The sequence below is a fragment of the Spermophilus citellus genome, assembly GCF_964194105.1.
Source record: "Spermophilus citellus genome assembly, chromosome: 1".
In the NCBI taxonomy this organism is placed as follows: domain Eukaryota; kingdom Metazoa; phylum Chordata; class Mammalia; order Rodentia; family Sciuridae; genus Spermophilus; species Spermophilus citellus.
The window spans coordinates 209,194,486-209,215,353 of record NC_138182.1 but is presented as its reverse complement, the minus strand read 5'-3'; the positions used below and the strand labels follow the sequence as shown (position 1 = coordinate 209,215,353).

Sequence of the window (20,868 nt, the reverse complement as noted above, 5' to 3'; positions counted from 1 at the left end):
AACATTCAACAGGATATTGTGTCAGATTCTGTTAGGGAAAAACAAATGGCTTACCTTTATATACAATGGCTCCCTAAGATGATCAATAAGAATGCAAGCCTTTTCCTCCCACACAGGATTGAGGTTCTTGTGTATTATTTTACTTCTAAAAACTTCTTTTCTTCCAATTTTAAACTTCACGTATGGATCACTTGTCCCTATTAAAGAGATACAGATTGACTCATGTTAATCATGCCTTTCTAAGGAAACAAGATAACTGTTTATTAAAGCATCAGAAAGAGTTTGAAGGAAGAAAATAAGGGTTGTGTTTTTCCTAAATCTTTTCTTGCATATGGAAGTGACAGAAAATTATTATTATTATTATCATCTTCTCATATTGTATAATCCTGTCCTGTTATTTTTTTTCAAAAAAAGTTGATTACATGGAGGAGATATAAATTGAAGTCCAATTATAAATCAGAGATTAATCTGAAATTTCTCTTGATATCATCCAATCACCTATAAAAAGTATGAACAATGAGATTGGCTTATTTAACTAGTTTTAAAGATGAATGCATACTACCAAAATTAGGGGCTTAGGAAAAGGTGAGTATCAAATTGAGCTTCATTTCATCCTTGATTTCATATTCTTTCTTGCTTAGAAGTATCAATTTTAGAATATGAGGAAAGAATGTTGTTCTTAGAGGAAGGTAGTATGAGGGAGGAAGAACAAATATTAATTAAACAAACTGGATACTTCATATTGTGCTTAACCCCTTCTTTGCTGTTTATATGACAAAGAAAATCAGAGCTGTCAAGTTGTTCATGGACACACAGCTAACAAGAATGGAGTTAGGATTCCACACAGGGCTGTTTGACTCTAATGCCTGCATTTTATACTATTCATGCAGGAGAGAAAGGCCTTTACATACATAACACACACCAATATAAAATACTATTTCTTATTTGAACATGAGTTTGACAAATGAGGTCCATCTTTACTGGTGGAATTTATACAGTTATTAAGGATTCTTAGAGAACTGAATCAGTGACATCATCAAAGAAAAATGATCCAGTGTATGACAGTCTCCATTGTCAGGAAATAAATTTTCTATAAGGCCCTACTTCCTCATGATAAGTTTGATGTACTTCTTACTGTTCTGTCCAGGTTGAAACCTCACTTGATAACTGTAGTCTATGAGATTCAATAAAAGATATTGGAATGGTTTGGATATGAGGTATCGCCCTAAACCTTATATGTGAGACAATATAAGAAGGTTTAGAGGAGAAATGATTGGGTTAAGAAAGCCTTAACTCAAGTAGTGAATTAATTCCCTAATGGGGATTAAGTGAGTGGTAACTGAAGGCACATATGGCTAGAGGAGGTGGGCATTGGGGGCGTGCCTTTAGGGGTATATATTTTCAATCTGGTGAGTGGAGTCTCTCTCCTTTCTGATCATCATGTGAGCCATTTCGCTCTACCACACTGCCATGATGTTCTGCCTCACCTTGAGCCCCAAGAAATGGAGCATGCTGACTATGGACTGAGACCCCTGAAACCTTGAGGTCCCAAATAAATTTTTCCTCCTCTAAAATTGTTCTTGTAAGGTGTTTTTGTTACAGCAGTGAAAAAGATGACTGAAACAGACATGAATGGGATTCTGAAAACTATAAAACCTCAAGTAAGTGTTAGACATTGCAGTTCTGAAACTGAGATCCTCAACTCCACCATCTATATCCCTCCTTTATCCTCTACTCACCTCAATGACACACAAACACCTATGCTAAATATAAGCTTGCCCTATCTGATTTGCCTTTTCTTAATTATTTGGGATCACTCTCAGAACTCTTCATATCCCCCTACCCCCAATATAATAACTAGACCCATGTATAATAAAATAACAAAACCCACTTTTCCATTGAGACAACTCCGTTTAATTTTCATAGTTTCATTTTATTAGGAAAGTACAACCTTAAAATTATTTATAAATGTAAATATAGGCTTATACATGAGAACTATAAGAATATTTCTTAGGCGGTTCGATACAACTGAAATGTTTTAATGACTACATCTTTAAATGGCCAATATAGCTATTTTCAACTTACTGGTTCTCAAATATGGGCTGAGGATCCTGGGAGAAAGGGATGTTACAGTACATATTCTGAGGGATACTAAAATTCAAGAATCCATTTGAATTTTCTTAGTCATGCACTAGATCATGTTAATGTCACTGGTTTTAAAAATTATCTATGTAAAGCCAGGGTGATGGTACACAGCTATAATCCTAATGACTCCAGAGGCTAAGGCAGGAGGATCACAAGTTCAAGATCAGCCTCAGCTACTTAGTAAGGCCCTAAGCAACTTAGTAAGACACTGCCTTAAAATGAAAAAATAAAAGGGCTAGGGATGTAGCTCAATGTAAGAAGGTTTAGAGGAAGGTTTACTGGTTAATTCCCAGTAGCCCCCTTCCCCCAAATCATCTGTGTAATTACAACTACCTTCTAAGCCAGCTAAGATATAAAAATCTCCATGAAATTAGAGCTCCATTGGATCACTATTACACATGTCTAGCACTTGGTATAGAATCAGAAATATTGTGCCAGGCACGGTGGCTCAGGAGATTGAGGCAGGAGATCGCAAGTTAAAGTCAGCCTCAGCAACTTAGCAAGACCCTAAGCAACTCAGTGAGACCCTATCTAAAAAAAGAGGGGGGGTTGGCAATGTGGCTCAGTGGTTAAGTGCCTCTGGGTTCAAGCCCTGGTACCAAAAAACAAACAAATTAATTAATGAAAACTATTGTAAGTCCTTAATAAATATTTGGTGAACAAATAAATAAAAGAGTGATTTAGTGATGCATGGGGCAGAAAGGTAGTCTATAAAATTGCTTGGTAAAAATAAAAGAAAATTTTCATGTTTTCATGCTCAACATCTCCAGTGTTTCGGAAGGACAGGTGGTCAGCATAGAAAGTAAATGATCAGTCGGGGTCAGAAATATGAGAGCTAATTGGTAAATTATCAAAGAAAAGGAAATGGGTTGCTAACACCTCCAGGGAACCCAGGGAACTGCTCCTCCCAACACAAGGAATTGCTAATGATCACCCTGCTCTTTTCCTGTCCTTAGGCCCTCTTTGGGATATCTGACTTCTCATATGAAAAAGTTGAAGCCAATTGAAGTGGAGAGGGAGAGGAAACCGGGATTTATAAAAAGGTAAGACACCTCATTACTGAGGATACCCAGCTCTGGATCCTCATTTCTCTGGAGAAGTATAACTCTCTCTCTCTCTCAAAGGAAACTTGCTTTCTAGGTTTGCCTAGGCGTTTCTTGGGTGTTTAGGGAACAATGAACCAATCCTGATTTCCCAGACCAGTATCAATGATGCCTTTCAGAATGAATTCTAAAGCTTCCAAATCTCTCTAGTACAGAGGATGAAACCCTTGACCACAATGCTATGTTGCAGGGTGATACCTGAGGACAAGGAAAAGACTTGGGTGTCTTAAGTAGATGTCACAAAGAGTATGAGCTAAATCTCTTGCCCTTTTCTTGTTGTTTACTCTGCTTCGGCAACATTTTAATGAGTTTGGTTATTGAATTTTCAGAATAAAGCATATAAGAGTAGTAGGTGGCAAGAGGAAGCCAGCAAGACTACAGTAAGAAATGACAGTATGATATTAAGAAGAACAGTTTTGAAATTTGAGAAGCAGTTACAAAAATTTTTGTAAGTTTTTCTTTATAGAGCACTTTGGAATAGGGACAAAGGGTTCCAAGAGATACTTAGGGCTTACTGGTAGCTGACAGATGGCAGCAAAAATGAAATGAACTCAGGAGTAGAACCAACATGGTATGAGAGCAAAAACAAACCATTGACTGGACTAGATCAGAAATCTCAGAAATAGACTAATGGAAATATTCTATTTGATGATGGTTACAACATAAAAATAAACAGAGAAAGGATGAACTGTTAAGTAGATTTTACTGGGATATCTGACTCCTCATATGAAAAAGTTGAAGCCAGATCCTTACTCATCTTGTGCCATATGCAAAGATGTACTCTTGACAACTCCAATGGCTAAATGTGAATTTTAAATCAACAAAGCTAATAGAAATGGGGCAAATATTTTGAATAAGCAAAAATTTAAAAGCACAAGCCATAAAATAAAGAGAGAGAAGAGGGGGAGGATTGTGTATGGTTAAAAACTTTTTCTTTAAGCATGGTATAAAAACAAACACATAGACCAACAGAAACGAATAGAAGACACAGAGACAAACCCACAAAGCTATGTTGATTCTTGACAAAGGCACCAATAACATACATAGGAAAAAAGACAGCTTCTTTAGCAAATGGTGCTGGGAAAACTGGATATCCATCTGCAGAAGAATGAAACTACATCCTTATCTCTCACCATGTATAAAAGTCAACTCAAAATGGGTGAAAGACCTCAGTATAAGACCAGAAACTTCCCAGATGTTAGAAGAAAAAGTAGGAAACACTTCAACACATAGGGGCAGGCAAAGAATTTCTGCATAGGACCCCTATAACTCAGGAAATAAAGAACAAGAATCAATAAATAAGATAGTATTAAATTTAAAAGTTTCTGAACAGTAAAGGAAATGAGTGAAGAGATAGTTACTCTCCTGACAGAGGATTAATATACAGAATATACAAAAAACTTTCCACCAAATCACTCAATCAATAAATGGGCAAATGAAATGAACAGGCACTTCTCAAAAGAAGAAATGAAAATGGTCAACATCTTCAGCCATCAGGAAAATGTGATTCAAAACTACACTGAGGTTCCATCTCACTCTAGGTAGAATGGAAATCATCAAGAATGCAGATAATAAATGCTGGCAAGGATTTGGGGTAAAAAAACTGTTGGAATTCCACACTGCTGGGATGTAAATTAGTAGATCTAGTATGGAAATCAGAATGGAGGTTCCCCAAAAAGCTAAGAATAGAACTACAAAAAGATCCAACTATACCATTCCTTGGTATTCCTCCAAAAGAATTAAAGTTAGCATACTCCAGAGATACATGCATATCCATGCTTTTTTGCAGCACAATTCATAGTAACTATGTTATGAAATCAGCCTAGATGCCCATCAACAAATGAATACAAAAGAAAATGTGGTGAATATAAACAATAGAGTTTTATTAAGCCATAAAAAGAACAAAATTATATAATTTGCAGGAAAATGGATGAAATTGAGAGCATTATATTAAAAATAAGTCAGTCTCAGAAAGTCAAGGATTATGTTTTTTCTCATGTGGAAGCTAGAAGGAAAAGAAACAGGAAATAAAGGGATATCATGAAAGTAGAAGGGTGAGATCAGGGAGAGAGAAATGGGGAAGATGAGGGATATATTGAGAGAGTGAAATTGATCTCTCACCATGTATAAAATATATATATATAGCCCTGGGTAAATATATATATGTGTATATATATATTTACCCAGGGCTTAAAATTTCTCCTTCTTTTGTTTCAGTATAATTGAGTTCTCTCTCTACTGTAATAGTCTTATCTCTATTCATATATATATATATATATATATATATATATATATATATATATATCAGAAATTAAACTCATGGGAGCTACATCCTCAGTCTTTTCTATTTTTTATTTTTATTTTTTAGTCTCAGCTAAATTACTGAGATTGGCTTTGAAGTTGTGATCCTCCTACCTCAGCCTATGGAGCTGTTGGAATTACAGGTATGTTCCACCCCATGCAGCTCCAATAGTCTTTGCTATTTTTGACAAGCATCCATGCAATTTCCCTCCTTGATATGCTGAAGAGCAGTTTGGTAGATTTCTGTTTGTTGTTCCAGGCTACCTAGCTGAGCTAGATTCCATTGTCAGTCACAGTTCTTTACTCCTTTCGGTGTCCAAAATCTTTGCAATCCCTCCTGCTATGGACAGACTTTGCCCTTGATGATGATATTTATTTTGACCTATAAATTTAATAAACCCCAAACTGATTTTAGCAAACAGGGTTATGGAATGGGCCTGTGAAATGGCTGGGCCTTTGCTTGTGCTTCTGCTATCACTATGAGCAAAATATATCTGGCCAGCTCAATGGTCCCAGGGAGAGTATATAAGATGTCTGAAGTAGAACAACTCCTGCCATCTCAGTCCAAAGAAGAACTGCCATGCTAACTCACCAATTTATGGACAAAACATAAATACTTTTTGTTGTAGGTAACCGAAGTTTTGTGGTTATAGGCAATGCAATTGTTCTAAGAGTTAACAAACATAATAGGCTTGTAGCCTAATTTTCTGGCCCTCCCAGAGATTCCTTGAGTGCACTCCTTTCTTTCTGGAGTGGGTTCTGATTACAGAGAAAATCTCTGAGTGAAATAATAGATAGTATCTAGTGCTGGTGAGGACGTGGGAAGGTGGACAACTTTGTGTTCACTAACAGAAGGACAGAATATTTCCGTAATTTTGGAAAGCAATCTGGCAATTTCTGATGAAATTATGTGTATGTCTTATGATCCAGCAATTCCATTTGTGAGCCTTTAGTCCATGTAATTTTTGTGTAGGTCCAAAAGGGACTATTTATAAAGATATATTCAGTAGCACTATTGGTAGTTGCAGATACCTGGTTGTCTATCATAAGGCAGAAGAAAGGTAAAATGTTGTAGATATATACATAGAATACTAGGAAGCAGTTAGAAACAATGGATTGGTTCAATGGACAGCATCATCAATATCTCTAAATAGCAAAGTGATAAGCAATAAATATAGGAAGCACTATATATAAAACATCATAGAGGCAATTAAAAACACAATCACACAGTTTATATTCCAGAGGGTTACATACAATTCAAGAATATGTATTTAAATATGTTGACTGATTTTCTACATGGGCTAAAGAAAATTGGAGTTGGAAAACTCATATGAAGGTGGAAAAACAAAAACAGGTAAGGGGTCTTACACAGGCCAGTTATTAGAGGAGTGTGGTTAAACCTGCATTTTAGAAAAAAGGAGGAAAATAAAAGGAAAGATGGACAAAAGGGAGAACTGAAAGAAAAAAATGAAAAGGAAGGAGGGAAATAAAAAGGAAAGGAAGAAAGGAAGGCAAACTAACTGTATTTACAAACCATTTTGGTAAGCCACAAAAGCTGAGACACAGAGTCAGAGGAGCTTTGGCAAAGCCTCTACAAACAGTACCCAGATGGGGCTCCCTGGAACTTTGCCATCAGGCTTCAAGCATGACAGCTCCCAGGCAAGGAGCTCCCAGTCAGGTGTTCCCGATGATCCGATGGTTATACTTGGATTGATTCCTGCTTCTGTAAGAAACATTTGAAAATTCTAGGGATGATGCAGAAAAAGCTGGCTCAAGGTCCTTGTTCCTTGTGTTCAACTTTGCTTACATTTTGGGCATGACTTCTGACCCTCTTTTGTGCTGTTTACTTGCCCAAGCCTTCTTGCTACAGTTTTGGTGTAGTAAGTTTGTCTTTGTTCTCTGTTTTTAGCATGAACTAGTTATATTTAACAACTTTAAAACTACTTCATTAGAACTCAAAAAACCTAACATGAAAAAGAAAAACAAATAATCCAATCAATAAATGGGCAAAGGAACTGAACAGACACTTCAGAAAAGAAGAAATACCCATCAGTCAACAAATATATGAAAAAAATGTTCAACATCTCTATCATTTGGAGAAATGCAAATTAAAACTACACTAAGATTTCATCTCACTCCAGTGAGAATGGCAGTGATAAAAAATATAAGTAATAATAAATGTTGGGGGAGGATGTGGGAGAAAGGATACACTTGTACATTGCTGGTGGGACTGCAAATTGGCAAAACCACTATGGAAAGCAGTATGGAGATTACTCAAAAAACTAGGAATGGAACCACTATTTGACGCAGTTATCCCACTCTTCAGCATATTCCCAAAGGACTTAAAATCAGCATGCTATTGTGACACAGCCACATCACAATGTTTATAGCAGTTCAGTTCACAATAGCTAAGGAACCAAATTAGGTGTCCTTCAATAGATGAATGGATAAAGAAAATGTGCTATATGTACACAATGAAACATTACTCAGCTGTAAAGAAAAATGGAATTATGGCATTTGCTGGTAAATGGATGGAACTGGAGACTATCATGCTAAGTGAAATAAGCTAGTTCCCCAAAACCAAAGGCCAAAAGTCCTTTCTGATATGTGGATGCTAACACACAATAAGGAAGTGAGGGAGAATAGAAGTTCATTGCATTGGATAAAGGGAAATGAAGTGAAGGGTGAAGGGATGAAAGTAGGAAAGTCAGTAGAATAAATCAGACATGACTTTCCTGTGTTCTTATATGAATACATGACCAGTGTAACTGCGTATCCCAACCACAAGAATGGGAAATTATACTCCATATATGTATAGTATGTTAAAATACACTCCACTGTCATGTATTACTAAAAAAGAAACATAAATAAAAATAAAACCTCTTTATTAAGATGTGTTTGACCTGTACAAATTGAACTTAGTGTACATAACCCAATGAACCTATAAAACTGTCACAATCAAGACCATAGATATATCCATCATTTTCCAAAGTTTTCCCCTTCCCTCTTCATGTTATTATTATTTGTGGTAAGAGAACTTAGAGCAACACTTACCTTCTTTGAAAAAATACAGTACAGTATTTGTAGTTAAAGGCACTATGCTATGTAGAATTTTAGGACTTTGTATCCTTTATCCATCAGTTCTCCATTTCCCTCTTACCTCAGCCCCTGGAAATCTTCATTGTACTCGTTGCTTTTATGAATATATTTTAGATTTCTCATAAAAGTGAGATCATATTTGTCTCAAAGCATTTGTCTTTAGATTAATTTATTTATCATAAGGTCCTCCAAGTTCATCTACGTTATTGCAAATGAAAGGATCTCCTTTTTTCTTTTATATTTTAAATTGACAAGTTAAAAATTTGAATCCATATATGTACATGAAGCTTTGAACTCTGTATGTATTACAGAATGGCTATATCAATCTAATTAATGCAGATCCTTTGATATAGATATTTAAAAATAACTATAGACTTATTTGTGAAAAATACATAAAATTGAATAATAGTAATGTTTAAGAATAAAGTATACTGTTATTAACTATAGTCACCATCCTATACAATAAATTTCTTAATTTATTACTCCTAACTGAAAATTTGTATCTGTGACCAACATTATCCAGATAGACTACAATAAAATAATAGTAGGGAACTTCAAAAACCCATCTTCAGCAATGGATAAATTGTGTTCTATATTAATATTAGGTCTATTTTTTCCAGAATGTAGTTTAAGTCTGATGTTTCCTTTTGATTTTCTGTCTGGATGATCACTGTTGAAAGTAAAGTGATAAAGTTCTCTGCTATTGTTAGAAAATTAAGCTGGCTTTGGAAAAGTGTTCTAAAACCTAATGGACATCATTAAAAATAAATCCAGATTTCTCATTAAAATAGTTCTTAGCTGTTATTTTGTTGAGACTATTTCTGCCTTCAGATCTATTAATATTTGCTTTATATATTTAGCTACTCTAATGCTGAAGTGCATATATTTACAATTGTTATATCTTCTTGCTAAATTGACCCCTTTATTGTTATATAATGACTTTCACTGTTTTTGTTGTTTGACTCAAAGTCTGTTTTTCTGGTGTGAATATAGCTACCTCTGCTTTTATTTGGTTTCCATTTGCATGGAATATATTTTTCATTTTTCATGGAGTGGGTCTCTTGTGCACAGCAGATAGTTGGCTCTTTAGAAGTAAATCCATTTGGTTATTCTATATCTTTTGATGGGATGCTTACATGCATTTATATTCAAGGAATTTTGATACAAAATGACTTACTACTGCCATTTTATTGTTTTCCAGTGTTTTGTAGATCCTTTGACATAGTTATTTAAAAATATTTTGTCTTTTAACTTTTATATTACAGTTGAAAGTGGTTTACACATCACTGTTGCAGTATTATTCTGGATTTGGCTATATCCTTACCTTTTCCAGTGAGTTTTATAATTTTGTATGTTTCACATCAAAAATAAGCATCCTTTCAGGTCAGTTTGAAGGATTTCCTTTAGCATTTCTGGCAAGGCAGGTGTAGGGGCAATGAACTCCCTCAGTTTTTGATTGCTTAGGAAAGTCTATATTGCTTCTTCATTACTAAAGGAAAGCTTTCTGGATGTTTTTCCTTTCTGAAGGACTAGCTCTGTTGAGTAGTCCTGGAGGGAGCCTGATCTGTGGGGAAGTCAGAGCTCTCTTCACTCATCCCCTCAGGTGAGCATCTGGCAAGGGGGACCTCTCTAGGCCCTGAACTGAGGTGGGCTTGGGGGAAAGAAGGGTAACATAGGTAGAGTGAAACTGCCTTTCCAACCTTCTTCACTGTATCTTTCCTCATTTCTGTTCTCCTCTACCACACTTCAATCTAGAGCCTCGTGAGGGTATTTTTTAGTGTGAATTTTTAATATCAGTGTTTCTGACAAAGCATGGGAAATTCTGTTCTGCCATGTTGCTAATATCACTCTTCTTAATATCATTAAGTATTTGTTGAATGAGTGAGTAAATAATTAAGTGTACAGAGTGATGTCAAACACATCCTTCTTATGGTTTGAATGTTTATATCCCTTCCAAAATTCATGTTGAAACTAAATTCTCAATGCAATAGTATAAAGAGGCGGTGCCTTTAGGAGATGGTTAGTCCACGAGGACTCCATATCACAAATGGATTAGCCTTAGAAAAGGGCTTGGGAGTGATTTCACTTTTTGCAGCACTGTGTCCCAAGAGAATATGGTGTTTATCCCTTTAGGAGAACCTATCAACAATGTACCATCTTGGAAGCAGAGGCTTGGCTCTTATCAGATGCTAAACGTGCTGGCACCTTGATCTCCAAAATTGTGAGGAATAAGTTTCTATTGTTTGTGAATTATCTACACTCAGATTTTTTGTTATAGCAGCATAAATGGATTAATATAATCCTCACAAAGACTCTAAAATGTTTGGGAAAGTATTTATTATCATCCTATATTGCAGGTGAAAAGCAACCTGAGATTCAGTGTGACATTCCTCTAAACCTCATAACAAGTAAGTGACAGGAATGGAAGACAAATCTAGACATCAGACTCAAAGTCCAGGATTTCTTCTATTTAACCATTTGAAAAAATAAAATGAAAGCTGATAAGAGGAGGCCTCACAGTTTAGTTTGGGCTGATGCTCCAATGGGCACCAAGATCTCAAGGACAGATGTCAGGGAGAGAGAAGCCGTTTCTTAGGGTTCTCTCAAAACACATTATGATGGTGCAATCTTTTATAGATGTGTGGTTTTGGTTATGGGTTGGCCTGGTTTGGAGATGGCACATATGTCAGCAAATTTCAGCCAGTGAGAAAAACAAACCCAAGTATATGCTCATCATGGGTTAGCCACCAAACTTTACCTGTTTTGTTTTGTTTCGACAACCATCACTTAAGTCTCTGGGTACTATTTGCAAAATTTAGTAACTATCTTTCAGGGCTGGGAATTGAACTCAGAGTCTAATGCATGCTAGGCAAGTGTTCTAACACTGGAGTATACACCTTTTCCCCCAATTTAGTAATTTTTAATAGCCAACTTTCAAGTATTTATAATTGTTTTTAAGATCTTAACTTGGGGTATCCTTAGTGATGGAGAGTCCCTAATAGTTCAAGACCTTCAGCTTTATTGTGATTCTAGTATAGATAATAGGAGACATTGTTCTTTGAAGTTAGGGTTAGATTTGTAGTAAATAATGTCTTGTCTTCCATGTTTGACCAAGATTCTTTCAACAAGTTATTACTGGTGATATTAATAGCTATGTTTGTTTTTTAAATAAGGAGTTCCATGGTCAAGCATATTTCGAAAATATTGATTTGGAAGTAAATTAAATAGATATATTATCTCCAGTCCTTAAATAGTTGAATGTGTGCTATGACTCTACAGGAAGTGGGGTGGGTGGTGGAATACAGCATTTATGAGGCTTTTATGACCCCAAAGACTATTTTTCTAGGATTTGTCTTTTAGAACCAGTAAGCCCTGAATATCTTTTTTGGAAAATGCTGACTTATTATATTTCATAATAAAGAAGTTTCACTTTTTAGAGGTCATTTCATTGTAATATACTTTCAAGTTAACTCAAATAATTTTATTAGGCCACTGGCATGTGAATTAACCTTTAATAAATATATAATATAAAAAGTTTCATTTGTTGCTTCAAACAATCCCTAATAAACCCACAGGCTAGTGCAGTTTTGTTGCAATATTGCAACAAACCACAAGATGGCACTAATCCTCATCAAATTATGCATGGTCTGTAGTTCTGCTATTCAAACAAAGCTAGGTGGCTCCCCTGCACACTTTGTGGTTCCCAGGCACTTTCTAGAAATATACATTTCACTGTTATTATTTACAGCATTAACCTCTTTAAAGCATTTCTTATGGTGATGGTGAAATTTAAAAAGGGGCAAAAAGTATAGGAGATTAAACTAGGAAGTTTTAGCCTTAAAATATAAAATTCAGATTTTGTTATTAACATCTGAGTCCGGAATCTTTCACACATTCATTAGTCAGATAGTCTTAACCTCAGAGTTTTCTTTTAATTATTATTTTACTTTATAATTATACGCATGTGCTTTAAAAGTTCTAGAATATTTTAGAACTAAAGGACATTAATGTTTATTTCTGAACTCCAGGATCAAATTGTTTCAAAAAGAGGAATTAGATGGTCTCTGCAATAGTTTCTCATGTAGTAGAGGAATACATATTATAAATGCCATGTGTATGTGCTTTTTTAAAAAATGAAACAGAACAATGATGAACTTCAACATTTTATACAATTACTTAGCCTAAGTTTGAACAGGTCCATTTTGTGCAGAAATAAACAAAGCAGACAGAAGATGGCAGCCTCTCTTCTCTTAAAATAGGAGTAAAGATATTTAAAATGTAAATAGCCCTCTAGTAATGATTCTCCTGGTTATATTCTCAGAATAAATGAGCCTCCTGGTTAACAAATTCACCATGGATCTTCCTGAAGATAATCAATCTTATTATGAACATTAAAAGTTACCTGTCTTTGTCACCCAAAGGCAACAGAGGGGTTGTCTTTGGATAAGATCTTATCTAAGAGAGACTATGAAAATAGTCATGTTTAAACATACTCCCAGTAATGGATTGTTGCTTTCTACACATTTATTTTCATTAATGATTTTTAAAACTTTAAAATAAATACCTTATTTGTGTGCTAAATTATTTCTTTATGCTCTCCTATTCCTTTCTCATTTTTTGTTGGTGACTAGAATGCCTTAAAATGGAAAAATTTCACAGAGCTAAATAACTGGATGTCTTAAAATTTAAACACAAAAGGTTTATCATAGCAGATAGCTTCAGGTAATAACAGTAAATTAAAAAAAAGTAAATTGACAGGCTGGGGCTGTAGCTCAGTGGCGGAGCACTTGCCTTGCATGTATGAGATCCTCAGTACCACATGTAAATAAGTAAAATAAAGATTCACTGACAACTAAAAAATATTTTATAAAAAAAGTAAATTAACATTTTAAAGGAACATGAATATTCCAATGAATTTAAATTTGGGGGCTAATAAAATTACCACGATATAGCACACATATGAAATAATACTATAACAAAATACAGTATAGAACAGAACTAAGCAAATTTATTTCTTTGAGAAGAAGGCACTTCAAACAAACCACATATTATAAAAGTATAAATGATAGGAATAGATGTGATTTTTATAAGAAATTTTTAGGATCAGTTTTCTCTTCTAAATGCACAGTTCAGGGTAGGATATGCAAGAAAAATTGTTCATGTTGTATTTGGGATAAATACAACTGACTCAAGTTTCCCTTCATATCTACATAAACAACAGATAGTATCTAAATGCAATTCCCTGATAACTTCTGGAGGGTTTGGTAAGATAAAATATGGAAGGGTGGTGCTTATTTACATGTTTCTCACACTGCTTTAAACAAACCTTGTTTTAATTTTGAATAGGCATTATATATTGACCTGACATAAGAACAATTATAATGGTGTCATAATTACCAATCTTTCCTAAGAAGCTTAATTCTGTAGCCTCCAGAAATTCCCTCTATGAGCAGTAACTAATGCTCTGACTCTGTAATAGAAATATATACTCCTCACCATTAATTTTTTTTTTTACCTAAAGGGAAACAGTTTTTCCTGAAGTAATTTTGAAATATATACGAGGTTTAACTTTTCTATATAAAATTCATATAGCAATAAAATTGTACTGGAAAGTGCCCATATCCACCTCAATTATTTCTTTTAAGTCAGTCTCAACACTTTTCTGAAATTGTTTCCCTGAGGGCCACCAGTAACATTTTTTTTTTAAATTACCAGTTTCAATGGCTTCCTTAATCTTTGACTCCTTCCATCTGTGAGTCATTAAATATTGCTACCTTCACTGACTGAAAATTTCTTCTTTCTGGATTCTGTAGCACTAGTCACAGTAGACCTCTGATAGGAAAAATACTGGCCAGAGAATGAGTTCTGCTTGTTTTAGAAGTGTAATCTAAGAAAAGTGCTCTCCTCTATACTTTTGTCTTTTTAAAATAAGGAACTGCCCACATTTCCCCGAGGAGAGCCAAGCTCTCTGATGACACCTAACCTGCATACCCTTGATGGACAATCAGCCATTCCACATAAGTGAGTTTTCCAGGAAACTAAAAGGTACCACTCTGAACATGTGGTAATATAATTGTTAACATGCCTAAAGAAACTAATTCTAAAATTAATAATATTTCTGTCCTTTGGGAATAAAAAATGAATACAACTTTTAAAATGTGGGGTAGAGTGTCATTTATTGATCATATCTGTCTGGGAAAGATTCCAGCATAAGCAATTTAAACCTTCTTTAGAAAACTAGTGAAATTTGTGTAGAAATATTTCAACTTTTGAAACTCTCTGCTGAATGTGTCTAAAGGTCAAAAGATATTTCTTATATAATGAGGGCACTTTCCCCATAATGGATATTTTTATAATATGATTATGCGTTCATTCTTTCTTCATACCTTTCAATTTGCAGTTATTATAAACTCAATGACAGCATTATTTTCATTACTACAAATGCCAGTGAATAAAATGTGGTGCTTAAAATATAACAGGTTAAATGTAATTTGAAGTGGATGGAGCAAGAGTGCCAAGATCATGTACTTCATGGAGAGCAACCTGCCAATCAGAACCCTGCTCTTGGTCCATTATGTGGATGAGAAATAAACTTCTATCATTTTGAGTCATTAAATATTTGAGGTTCTATTTGTGATCAGATTTCAGTGTATTCTAATCGATACAGATTTTAAAGTCCTATGGATTATAATTATTAAAATTTCATTTGCAATAACATTTAGTGTATTCCACCTGATATATGTCCCAAAGTTCTTTGATTCTAATTTTTAAAATACTTCTTGAAGGGTTGGTGACATAGCTTAGTGGAAGAGCACTTGCCTAGTATGTAAAAGACCCTTAGTTGGATCCCCATCACACCAGAAAAATAAAACAAAACCTCTCAAAACTATCTCTATCATCATTGCCTCATCATTCCTTATCTAGATTATTTTAGAGTCTTCTGCTTGTTTTCTGTGCTTCTTCAAATCTAACCTCTAAATGATGCTATTATTTCCATAATATTCAAATCTGTCTACTTTATTCCTCTTGGACTACATTTAAATTTTTTTCAGCAGTTGTAAATGGACATCATGCCTTTATTTTATTTTATTTTTTTATGTAGTGCTAAGGATTGAACCCAGTGTCTCACACGTGCTAGGTAAGTGCTCTGCCACTGAGCTATAGCCCCAGCCCCTTGAACTACATTTTATTCCATATCTCACATCCAGAAGCACCTCTGTGGTTAGCCCAGGCCCCAGAACTCTGGCTTAGGATCAATATTCAAAACTTCTTATCCAAGAGATTTTTTCCAAACATGAGTGTATTTTGCCAATCTTATACTTTAACTGTGGAGATTTCTGATCCTAATTTGACATCCATTTTCCTCTTTTACCTTTTAGGTATAGAGTCTTGAGGAGTTTGAGCAGAACAGAATATCATCCATCACAGAATTTCTTCTTCTTTAAGCACAGGCATGACCACATGAACAAATCTTTGCTGGCAAGAACTGACCAGAGGTGATGTAGGCTCCCTCTGGATCTTCTAGTATAAAGAGAAGCATCCATTTCAGACCAAAGATGGAGGCCACATGGTGATGAGAGCAGAACTATTCCATCAGCCCTAGATCTCCCAGGACCTCGTGTGGCAGAAAAGGTAAAGTTATGTGAAAAGTTGAGTTTCTTATTAAAAGAAGCTTATCTTGTACCATAGTACAACTTTCCAAATAGATTTTCTTCTAGAAAAGTACATTTCTTACTGGAATGACTTGTTTGACTTTGTAGAGTCAATCGGTCTATAGACAGAGAGAACCTATTCAATTTGGTTTAAGAAGACTGTGTTTTGAATGAGTTTTTTTCCATAGCCTGGCCACTTCTGGGCATGTCTCATACTTGCAGACATAAAGGTTAAAATAAAATAAAGAAAGAAAAATGGGTCTAGAGGGGAGAGAACTAGAACTAACTTTCTTGAATAACTATTATGTACCTGGGGCTTTTAATAAAATATTTTATTTAGATATAATTACATCGCTATGAGATAGGTTAAACCAGCACAGAGGAGGCCACCCAGTAAATGTTAAATACATTGATGTTCTCAATATTTTACCAGTTAGTAAACTGGTTCTGAGAGGCAGCTTGACTTGGTTACATTTAGTAAGGGGCAGCTCCAGAGTCTATTATAAAATCTATTTGATTCTAGATTCCACATTTACTTCACTAACCTGGACGCCTGTAATCCTAGCTGAGGATAAGGGAGGAGGGTAATAAATTTGAAGCCAGTCCAGATAACTTAGTGAAACCCTATTTCAAAATTTTAAAAATTAAAAGGGCTGGGGATACATTTCAGTGGTAGAGTTTTCCTGGGTTCAATTCCCAGGGCTGAAAAAAAATATTAAAAAGAAAGGAAAGAAAGAAGAAAGAAAATTTAGAAACTTAGTCCATTGCACCACGTTGTCTAACTATTATAAACCTTTTCAATCAATACTTTTCTTAACTATCTCAAACTATTATTTTTGAGTACAGTCTTCCTTCAATAAATCTCTTCAATCTCTTGGTATCCCACAACAGAGGCAGGAATTGATACTATAGAATTCATATGTTCACCCAATTTGGCAATTATAATTTTTAACTATTAGAATAGCAGAATATGAATTAGACAAACTCAGGAGAATTGGGTTTGGAAGATGATTTATTTAATGTTATTTGTCTCCACTAGACTGAAAATATCATTAGGACAGGGACCCCTTCTGCATCCCAGAACCTGCTTCAAAGCTTGCTGTTGTTGATCAACAATTATCTGTTGACTTCTGTGAATAACATATTATTATTAATATATTAGCTTTGCTTAAGTTGGATACTAATTCAAATGCCTCAAACTGAGTGTTGCTTCATAGAATCAAATGGCCCAATGATAAAGAAAATTCTAATTAAATAGTCTGAAATTGTTTGATATATTTCTGAGGGGAGTGAAGGCTCACAATTACTCCACCCATAACAGAGGTAGTTCAGTGTTGAACAGGGTGGTGGTTAAGAGCTCAGCCTCTAAGTTAGAAAGCCTTTGTACCAATCTGCACTCCAGCACTTACTAGCCATGTGGACCTGGGCAAGTCATCTGATAGGACAAAATGGAAGTAATCTCAGACCCTCATTAACGTCACCAAAGGGATTAATTATGGGGTACATGTGAAGTCCCTGCCATAGTTCTTGCCACATTCAATTAGCAATTATTTTTATTCTTAATCTTACTTAGAATAGAAAGTAATATAATTATATCACAATTTTAAAACTTGAATTATATAATTTAATTGAGATAAAGAACTATGAACACATCAAAATGGGATCAAATATCTGATTCCACATGTTGAATAATTCATTTCATTTCAGATAGTTATTATTTAGCTACTTCATTTAATCATTTAAGAATACATAAATACATAGCAGAAAAGTAATTATTTTCAAGTGCCTTCTCTCTTCTAGTTATATGGAAATAGCAATTCTATTAGATTTGTTAAATCAAGAAAAAAGCTTGTAATTAATTATAAACATTGTGTGAAAAAAAACCATCATAAAATGTGCCATTAAAATAATTAGAGAACATAGAACATATCCACTAAGAATTGATGACCCTGAAAACAAAACCTCTTCCTCAATCAAAACTGTAAGTAATAATGCAAATAATTTTATGATTCTTTATTAATTACTATTAACTGAAATAACTCCAAGACAATTATATTACAATTGTACAAATGTGTAACATAGTAAGAGAATAGTGCATTTCTTAGACTCACATATTCAATATGAGAAAAGACAAAGGAGTGATCTCCTATTTGATTCTCTGCTATAGTCTTCCCCACTCTAATCATTTTCCAACATCATATGCATAAATATTTTTCTGATGCAAAAGTCTGATATTATTTCTTTGCTTTTAATTCTCATTACTTTCTCCATGACTTTAGAATACAGTCCAAACTACTCAGCACGTATAATGGACTGAACATTTGTGTCTCCACTGTACCTCAAAATCATCTGCTGAATTACTAAGTTACTGCCGCCCCACTGTGTGATGGCATTTGAGAATCAGGACTTTGGGAGGTAATTAGGTTTAGATGAGCTCATGGGGTGGGGATGGTCTCATGATGGGATTAGTGTCCCCTGAGAAGAGAAAGGAACTCAGAGCTCTCTCTCAGTATACTGAGGAAAGGCCACATAACCATCCAGCAAGAGGGGGCTGTCTACAAGCCAGGAAGCAGGCAAGTCCTTGCCAGAAACCAAACCTTTCTCTTAAGCTCCCAGGGCATGATGCCTTGAAGTAGCTGCCATTAGATTGAAAGGGAATAGCAAAAGAATGAATCCTGTATGAGGAATATGTGTAAGAAATAAGAACAGACCCAATTCAGAAGCACATTAAAAGTATCGTATGCTACTACCAGTAGGCTTTATCCCTGGAAAGCAAGAATAGTTCTCCCTATGAAAATCATTAATGTGCTACACCACATTAATAGAATTGGGGATAAAAAAAATTCATGGACATCTCAATAGATCCAAAAAAGGCATTTGACAAAATTCAATACCCTTTTATATTTAAAAACCTCTTAAATTAACTATGACTAGAAGAAAACTATCTCAATATCATAAAGGTCATATATGAAAATTCCTCAGCTAATCACCCACAATGGTGAAAACTTAGGGCTTTTCTTCTAAGATAAGAAACAAGGCAAGGATGCTCACTCTCACTACTTTTATTCAACAAAATACCAAAGTCCTCACCAGAGCAATTAGCTAAGAAAGAGAAATTAAAGCCATCCAAATCTGAAAGAAAGAAGCAATATTGTCCCTGTTTGCAAATTACATGATATTTCTATATATAGAAACCATCAGGAGTTCATGAGAAAAATAACTACTAGAACTAATAAGAAAATTCATTAATATTGCAGGACACAATAATGAACTTACAAATCAGTCTCATTTTGATATATTAACAAGTAACTATCCAAAAAGAAACTTATGAGAACAATTTCATCTATAGTTGCACCAAAAATAAGAATATTTATGAATAAGCTTGATAGGAAAGTAAAAGTCTTGTATCTTAAAACTATAAAATACTAATGAAAGAAATTGAAGAAGATACAAATGAAAAACTAGCCAGTGGTCATAGGTTGGAAGAATTAATATTGTTAAAATCACTGTACTACTAGAAGCAATAGACAGACTGAATGCAATTCCTATCAAAATTTCAATGGCATTATTCACATAAATGGAAAAAAAACTAGTACAAAATTCATGTGGAATCACAAAAGACCCTAAATAGACATAGCCTTTATAAGAAAGAAAAATGAAGTTGGAAGCATTAGAATGTCTGATTTTAAAATACATGACAAAGCTAATTAAAATAGTATAATTATAGTATAAAGACAGATGTATAGTCCAATGGAACACAATTAAAGGTGCAGAAACCAATCCATGCATATATGGTGAACTGTTCTCAAAAAAGTTTCCAGGGATGCAAAATAGGGAAAAGTTAGGTCAACAAATGATGTTGAAATATTTACATGCAAAAGCATAAAATTGGACCCTTACCCTCTACCATACATAAAAGTCAACTCAAAATGGATTAAAGGCTTAAATATAAGATTGGAACTGTAAAGAATAAATGAGGAAAAGTTTCACAATATTGGTCTAGGTAATGATTTTGTTGCCAAAGCATAGGCAACAAAAACAAACCAGGCAAATGAAATACATTAAACCTAAGTTTCTACACAGCAGGGGAAACAGCCAACAAAGTGTAAAGGCAATATATAGAATGGGAAAAGATATTTGCAAACCATATATCACGTAAGGGGATAATATTCGAAATATATAAGGAAATTCTACAGCTCGATAACAAAAACAAATTAATACTATGATTTTGAAAGTAAGCTAGAACCTTGAATACACATTCCTCCAAAGAAGATATACAAATGTCCAACAAGCATATTTAAAAATGCTGAATGTTACCAATCATTACAGAACTCCACATGAAAACCAATGAGATATTACCTCACATCTTTAAGGATGGCTATTAACAAGTGTTAACGAGGATACGGGGAGAAATTGATACCCTTCTACACTGTTGGTGAAAATGCAAAATAGTGTAGTTGCTGTGGAAAGCAATACAAGGATTTATCAAAAATATTAAAAATAGAATTACCATATGACCCAGCCATCTCACTTCTGTGTATGTATTTAAGATAATGAAATTGGGATCT

General features: G+C 34.5%; 1 protein-coding gene across 8 annotated transcripts in view; it reads right to left on the bottom strand.

Annotated features, from left to right (window-relative positions):
- MCTP1 (multiple C2 and transmembrane domain containing 1) overlaps positions 1–20,868 on the bottom strand; it is a gene marked incomplete at its 5' end in the record, with an annotated part of 531,499 nt that overhangs the window by 235,330 nt on the left and 275,301 nt on the right. For all 8 annotated transcript variants that reach the window (XM_081287709.1, XM_081287710.1, XM_081287711.1 and 5 more), the window contains one exon: positions 55–197. In XM_081287709.1, the coding sequence (XP_081143835.1) occupies positions 55–197 (143 nt within the window). The remainder of the gene's footprint in view (positions 1–54; positions 198–20,868) is intronic.